Source organism: Phalangium opilio, unplaced genomic scaffold (assembly GCF_054372755.1).
Source record: "Phalangium opilio isolate 3A_F unplaced genomic scaffold, DU_Popi_V2 ptg000369l_1, whole genome shotgun sequence".
Lineage (NCBI taxonomy): Eukaryota > Metazoa > Arthropoda > Arachnida > Opiliones > Phalangiidae > Phalangium > Phalangium opilio.
This window is the reverse complement of record NW_028324232.1, coordinates 1216694-1224608: the sequence shown is the minus strand read 5'-3', so window position 1 is coordinate 1224608 and position 7915 is coordinate 1216694. Positions and strand designations below refer to the sequence as shown.

At 32.0% G+C, this 7915-nt stretch overlaps 1 protein-coding gene across 2 annotated transcripts in view; it reads left to right on the top strand.

The window, feature by feature from the left end:
* Positions 1 to 49: 49 nt before the first annotated feature.
* The window catches only part of LOC149597253 (mediator of RNA polymerase II transcription subunit 13-like), a 30919-nt gene continuing 23053 nt past the window's right edge, over positions 50 to 7915 (top strand). The window contains exon 1 of one of the 2 annotated variants that reach the window (XM_089861117.1): positions 50 to 265. In XM_089861117.1, coding sequence (XP_089717243.1) covers positions 197 to 265 — 69 coding nt within the window. In that variant the 5' untranslated portion in view covers positions 50 to 196. The remainder of the gene's footprint in view (positions 266 to 7915) is intronic. The other variant, XM_089861116.1, reaches the window with a different exon arrangement.

Sequence of the window (7915 nt, the reverse complement as noted above, 5' to 3'; positions counted from 1 at the left end):
TGGCAGTTTTGACACGTGGTAAATTTTGTCCAATCAGGTTAAGTGCCTACTTAACGACGATCCGAAATCGCCATAACGGGTCGCCATCTTACCCGATCTGCGGGAAAAGAGTTCGCGCTAATCAATGGATTTTAAAACAATGTAAGAGTGTTGAAATTCGGGTCCATTTGGACTAAATAAAGATCATGGAATCACCATGACGCATCCCAATTTTGTTACAAATGGCGCTAGCCTAGAGGATTGCCATACTAATTTTTTCGCCTTGGTAAGTCCACTTTTACGGCCAAAAATTCAATTTTTTTCTCTCTCTCTCGGTGCTCTGTCGGTCGGGGAAACTATCTTTTGAGGTACAATCCGTACATTAGGCCTAGGCTCCGATTTGTGCCGTCCCCCCCTTAATATCGCGGCTTTTATGCTAGCGTAAATACGGCCAATACGTTGCTAACCCCCCTCTTTTTTCTTCTTTTATTCGTTTGTATAACGCTTTTTGCGGGCCGTCATGCTAAACTAGGCTTAGCTACAATTATTACAAACTAGATCGCGTAATCCCGGTTTCAATTTGAAATCCATACAGTTACCAAATGTATTTAGTAATATAGCCCAATGTCCATAAAACTAATTCACACCTAAGCCTAAACCACAGTCGTTTCCGTAGCTCATTTATTCTTTATCCATCGTAACCTAATTAAACTCAAAACCGAGTGTTAAGTCGTACTTAATTAACGTGCCTTCCTTCCAATGTTACGAGGACATTTCGTTAGGCCTTGGTTAGTTAGAAAAACGTTAACGTCCCTCCGTGTCGTGTGTGCGATTCTGAAGTATCATAATATTTGTCCATTTCCTAAATTGATCTGACTATTTAACTAAATGTTAATCTTTTAATATAACCCTAAACTATACCGAGCGATAAGTTGTAAAATAATATCTGACCCTACAGGAGCATGTTTTGACAAAAGTATAAATGTAGATTTTGAAATAGATACAGGCAGTAATAGTTTTAGTTAACAGTAACGTTTACGTTTTTATAATTGGTTGAAATTGGTTTTAAATTATAAACTGATAAAGTTATAAGTTGAATAGTCAGGTTGATTTCCAATCAATTTTGATGAGAAATACTTAATAGTAATATCTCTCATTTATGAAGAATGATGTACAAGTATTCAGACCACTTTTCTTCATAGATAAGATAAAGAATCTTTGCCTTATCAGTCAGTTTTTTGCAAATATTGAAACATTTACTACGCGGTTCAATTGGGTACTTTAGAACTCAAAATAATACGTTAAATAATCCCCGATTTTTCCCAAATTTATTTTTAAAATAATAATATTTTAAATAATTCCGTTATATTTAATTTAAATTGAGGTTAGAAAAATTTTATTTGACCTTTGTTAACTTAATTTCATATTAACTAGTTTTCAATTTTTGCGTCTTTGAAATTTTATGGCCCACCCCCAAAATTCAAGGTTAAAAAAAACGAAAAAAAATCCGTTGAAATTTTACTAGTTAAAACTATTACGAAAGATTTGCTAAAAATTTTATTAATATTTTAGAAGGACATAATATTGATGTATTGTATTTAGAAATCGTGTAGAAGTAGGCCTAGAGAAATTAGGTTAAATTATGTTAAAAGGGATTGATGACTCAAGTGTCATATACTTTATAAGTAAAAACCGATTGACTTTTGAGCTCAGGCCAATAACATAAACAACAAATATATACTGTTTTTAAACCTAGAACTTAAGGACAAATATTATGTTTATATCTCTTTTAAAAATGGAGGTTTTTCTGTCGAAAAATTTCCTCCTATCAATGGAATTTCAGACAGGGTGGTTTAGATATTGTAAAGCAATAATATTAGTCTTTCTGTAATTTAGTAATTTTCCCCCAAAACCGTGTTATAATCACTGAATTGCGATCCTAATGGTTTAATTATTGACCACTGTCCATAGTTCTTAAACATTCAAGTAGTAAATTGAAGGAGAAATAGTACCCTATATCCTTAAACTAACTGTCACAAATTATTTTTAATTATTGGGTGATTAAAAATATAATTTTTAACGTATTTAATTTCTAACCAAAAAATGTTAATTTTCCTTCTTAAATAGCTTCCTAAAATGAAAAGAATTAATTTTAAATTCCCATGAATTTTATCTTCAATCCGACTCTATTATATTTAAATAAATTTCAAATATGACGTCATATATAATAAAAGGGAAAAATAACGTAAATATTCATGGAAGATAAATTAATTCATGTTTTAAAAAATTTTTTTGGGTTAAACTAAGTCATATTTACTGAAGCATAACTTTCAGGAATTCTTAAATAAAAGTTGAATTTCGGGAGGGGGGGGAGGGCTAAAAACAATGTAGAGGTATTTTAAGCGTATATATCTAACACCTGTCAGAAGTCAGTTAATACGAAGTTATTAAAAATAAAGAAATAAAGAAAAACCTCCCATTTTTTTTTATAAACTTCTAAGTGTAATTAACTTTAGTCTAATTAATTAATTATTTATTTATGATTACCTTTTCATATAGAGTAATGACACCTTTATTATTTTATCAATGCTTTCAATGCGGTACAAAGGGAAGCTCCGCTGACACTCCTTTTTTATTCAACCTTGCAAACGAAATTAACATAATAAATGCTAACGGTTTATAACTCAGTTTTAAAACGCCCTTAACCCTTTGCTTATGTACTAAAGAATTTTACTGGGAAAGTACTAATTTGTAGTTTAAAAAAAGTGTATTTTAATGTTTAAAATAATTATTTTTAAACTTTAAAAATATTTATTTAATTTAATTTAGTAATAAAATTAAATATCAGCGGGTTTAATTTTTTTTTCTAAATTATTTTTAAAGTTTAAAATAATAAATACCACGTTAACTTTTGTTTTAAATATTAAATAATAATAAAATATCAATTTTCTAAAAATTAAATTTTTGGCAGTGGAATTTTTTTAATTGGTTATTTTTTGCAATGGAAAACGTAGGCTCGACCCCCCCACTTTATTTATGACGTAGTCAGTGACGTATGGTTCTAATGTAGTGGTAGAATAATCTTTCCCGACCCGATTTACGTGAGAGAGAAACGTACTTGTAAGATCATAGCCACCGGCACGAGGGGGGTCTTTCACAAAGAAACATTTTCAATTGCTTTTCATATAATTATTTTTGTATCGCCTTTTTGACGGCAATAACGTTGTAACTACCGAATTTGTTAGAGATTTAAGAGAGTAGGAATTGATTTCTAGGGAAACCTTGTGGATAGTTTGTTATGGTTATGCGTAGATTAGCGGCGATACAGCTGGCGGCGTGGCGCATGCGTGTTGAATGTAATTTGTTAATATTAGTTTTAGTAGAAGTTGACACGCAAAACGTAGCTCGTGGGTTGAATCGATATGAAGTCGATATGTGGTTGGTTTTTCGGTTATGGTATGTTTAAGGAAATAGGGGAAATTCATGACTTTGTATTCCAAAACGTATTTACATTAGTTTGAAGGCTTATAACTCCGGTTCTATTGGAGATACGGGGATGTCCTTCGAGTATGTTATAGCCCTATTTCTTAGCTTTCCAACGATACTAAATAATATGGGGTACAACAATCAGGGCCCGAGTAATTAAGCAAAATGTTAATTAACGTCCTCTCCTTAGCGTTAACTTGGTATTATTTACAGGACACCATTTAACTCTGGTTCTATAAGAGATATATTGAAATACTTTGAGTATGTTATAGCCCTAATTATTAGCTTTCCAATGATACTAAAAACTTAGGATTTCCTTAATTAGGGGCCGAGTAATTAAGCAAAATATTAATTAACGTCCTCTCCAAAGCCTTAAAATGGGCTTATTTACAGGACACCATTTAACTCTGGTTCTATAAGAGATACGGGGATGTCCTTTGAGTATGTTATAGCCCTATTTACTCCCTATCAAATGATCAACCAACGTTTTAGGAGTTACTACTATTTGACATCAAAATAACCGCTTTTATGTATGGCCTTCCGGCAAGGTGAAATCAAGGTATTTTTTTTTTTTTTGGAGAGCAGATGCATTTTTGCTCGCCTTTCTACTTCGGTCGGTCTAATAACAGCGGCGTAGTAGCTCACCATGATATTTTCCGATTGAGTTTAATAAAGTGATGGGAGGAGCTTTGCCATTACTCCATTTGAAGTCGAAACCCGGCTCGCATACCGGTTTTTCCCTTGGCCCCTTATAATCTCGTTTCACCCTTAAATTACAATACGTACAAAACCGCGGTAAGGCGGAATTCTACGCGTTGATTTTAACCAGGACTGTATTGTAATTTCAAGGTGTAATAAAGTATACTGTATTCTGGTAATTCGATAGGATGATTTTTAGAGTTCTTTAAGCCTTTTTATTTTTTTCGTCTTGAGATTGTATCACGATCGGGGCGCTGCGGTAGCTGTTTTATATATTTTTTTTTTGATACGGGGGTCCTTTATAAAGTTTAAAATGTTATTAATATATTTAAAAGAAAAATTCCTGGAAATTGGCGGGATTTGATGACAGTATAAAATTTGGCGCGTGAAATTTCCACATTATTTTTTTTTTTATTATTATTATTTTCCATTGCACGTGAATACTATTTGCAATTGCTTTATTTAAAATAAGCACGTGAATTTTATTTTATTATTTATTATCTCGTGCTTTTATATGTTTATAGCACGTGAAATTTTGGCGCCTTATTTCAAAATCACGCGCGCAATTATGTTAATAATTTTATTTTATTCTAGACCTATATTATTTAAATATTAATTATATAGCACGATTTTGCGAATTTGTCGTAAGTGAATTTTAAAATTCATTGCACTTGTTGAATTGATGATATGTTTCGCTTTATCAGCGATGTAAATGTAAAAGAAACCGATTAAGATAAAAAGGACTCAACGCAATTAATGTTTGAAGGATAAGACTTCTCGTGTCGCGTATCCTTTTTACAAATGGATGGAAAGTTTTACAATTTCAATTCTTTGTCGCTGATAATTTATCGAAATGTATTTTTGCAAGTATTTATTTATTCTTTTTGGAGGTCAATTTGAGAACACTAGAATACCGGTAGTATTATTCTACTATAATGTATACTATTTTATTTAATTATATTTGAAAGATACCTACATTATAGTCCATTTTAGCTCGCTGAAAAACCACTGTATTGTAGCATTATTCTACTACACTGTAGTTGGTTTCCTCCCAATACTATTTTATTTTATTAATTAAATTTAAAAAATACCTACATCATAGTCCATTTTAGCTGGAAAACCACTGTATTGCAGTATTATTCTACTACAATGTAGTAGGTTTCCTTCTATACTATTTTATTTAATTAATTATATCTGAAAAGTATACTGTATTGTAGCATTATTAGTAGGTTTCCTTCTATACTATTTTATAATTTTATTTGAAAAATACCTACATTATAGTCCATTTTAGCTGGAAAACCACTGCATTGTAATATTATTCTACTACAATGTAGTAGGTTTCCTTCTATACTCAATTTTATAGTTAATTGTGTCAGAAAATACCTACATAATTAAATTATACCATTTTAGTATGGAAAACTACAGCATTATAGTAGTTTTATACAATCCCTGTCTTCGAATAACTAAGCCATGCTTATTTTGTTAGGTATAGGTAGTAGTAGGTTACAGAATGCATGCATGCACGGCTGATCAGGTAGCTATTAGGTCAACGACATCAATCGTTGCGAGCTTCAATATGTGTGTGTTGTGTGTGGTAAGAGTGACGCGTACACTATACTATACAACTATATAACATCACATATATTGTACAGTAAAAACAAACCAGTTCTCCATATTCGGAATGCTGGGCCTGTATAACACATTTTCATATAGTAGCATAGAATCACAAGTGTTTTATACAGACTGCTTGTTTATTTCATTGTTTGTTTTATAACAACGCTTTTATCAAAAATGTGTCGTCTGCTACTAGATCGACACATACACCTAATTGTTTTAAAGGGAGGGTGAAATGGAAAATCAAAATCAAGTGATTGTTTTTTTATTCATATCTGAATTATTTTAAAATTCAATTTAGTTTGAGATTTTTAGAGATAGTTTGAAATTTTTTTATTTATTTATTAATTTAGGGAAACCAGTGGAGGTCCTATAAAATCCTATATTATTTTTGAACCTGTCCTATATTATTATTATGCTATAATTTTTCATGAAAGGTCAGACTATAATATTTCCAATATATTTTTGATGCTTAGTTTGGGGTCTTAGTTTTCGTTTATAGTTTAGTATTATCAAATTTATTTTAATTAAAATTTAGTTATGGCTCTTTTAAAATAGAGATGACATTTGAGACTAGATTTGACCGAAATTGATCAGGCGGAGTTTGTGCTCAGGATTATTATTTTTTAATTATATTATATCATTTAATTTAATTAAGTTCCTGAATTTAATTCAAAGTAAAATCCCCAATTTGTTATTTATGTTTATTTATTTGAGATTTTTCTATAATATAGTTTAAGCCAAAATAGTGTTATATATATGAGCATGCATTTTTATTCCTATATTTTCCTATAAAAACACTTGATTCTTTTTTCTCCTATAAAATCCTATAATTCCGGATTAAATAAAAAATCCCTATTTTTCCTATAAGGAGTTTAAATTTTTGGCTAAAGTCCTGATTAATTCTAAGAATTCGATTATAATTAAAGAGAAGATGACACAGTACCGCAGCAGACAAACGGTGATTCATAAACTTAATAGATTTAAGGCGAATTAGAGCGATTACCGTGCCAAATTCTATCAAGATCTCTTGGGTACAAGCCAATCCTTGCTTGGGAAAAAATAAAAAATTGGGAAATAACATTTTTCGGTGCGCACTACGAACCGTTACTTCAAGTTCAACAACGTAAATCTAATATTTAACTAACGTTTCTTAACCTCTCTACGCTATACATCTTTAAAAATAAAAATAAAATAAAACCTCCCACGTGGGGGGCGTGAAAAAGTGCAATCTTGGCGGGAAATTTGCACGCGAGCGATGTCACTTTTTCTATTTGCTTGTCTATTATAAAGTAGGTTAAAAAGCTGGCCGCCAGCTATAGAAAAGGAGGTAGCGATAGGCTTAGCTAATCTCCGCTGATAAGCGACTCGAGAGCGCGCGCGAGCCTTTGCAAGACGGGAAAATTGGTTGGCGCGCGAGACATATACACCCGTCCCCGGTTAGCTCGCGCCAAAACATCTATACTCTTTTTTTTTTGGTTCCCGCCTCTTTTTCTTCTCCGTTTCTATGGTAACCACCTCCGCTCGAGAAATGAAATCGCGCGCGCTCTCGCTCGCCTATCCTGTCCTTTCCTTTCTCCCGCAATGTTTTGCCTTTTTCCCGCGGTTTCTCTTAATTTAAAGAATAGCCAAACGAAAGGGGGGTCGTACATAAAGTAAATACTGTCAAGTTAAATTAATTTATTTATTTTCTTTTATTTAAAGGAGTGGGATTAGTTGGTAACTTTTAAAAGCCCTTGTATATTATTTTTGTTGTAAACTTTGAGAAGTACTAAAAGGTTAAATCTTGAGAAAAGTAGTCTACCTTGACGAGAGTTTTATATTTGTTTGGAATCTGATAGTTTTTTTAACAAAAAAACCTAAGGCCGGCTTTTAACTCTTGACTCAGACCCCGTTTTGATAAGAAGCCAAAAGCGCAAGCAAGCTTATGTTTATTTTACCATTTCCCGCCATTTATAAAAGAAAAGAGAAGGGAAAAAACCACGTGCTCGCGTGATGGTCCATCACATTATTCCGTATTCAATATTTCCCGCCTTTTTTTTTCTAAATAGCCATCCACGTGCTCACGAGAATTGTTTCTTTACTTTCCCGCCTTTTTCTAAATATCCACGTGCTCACGAGAATGGCTTTTACTTTC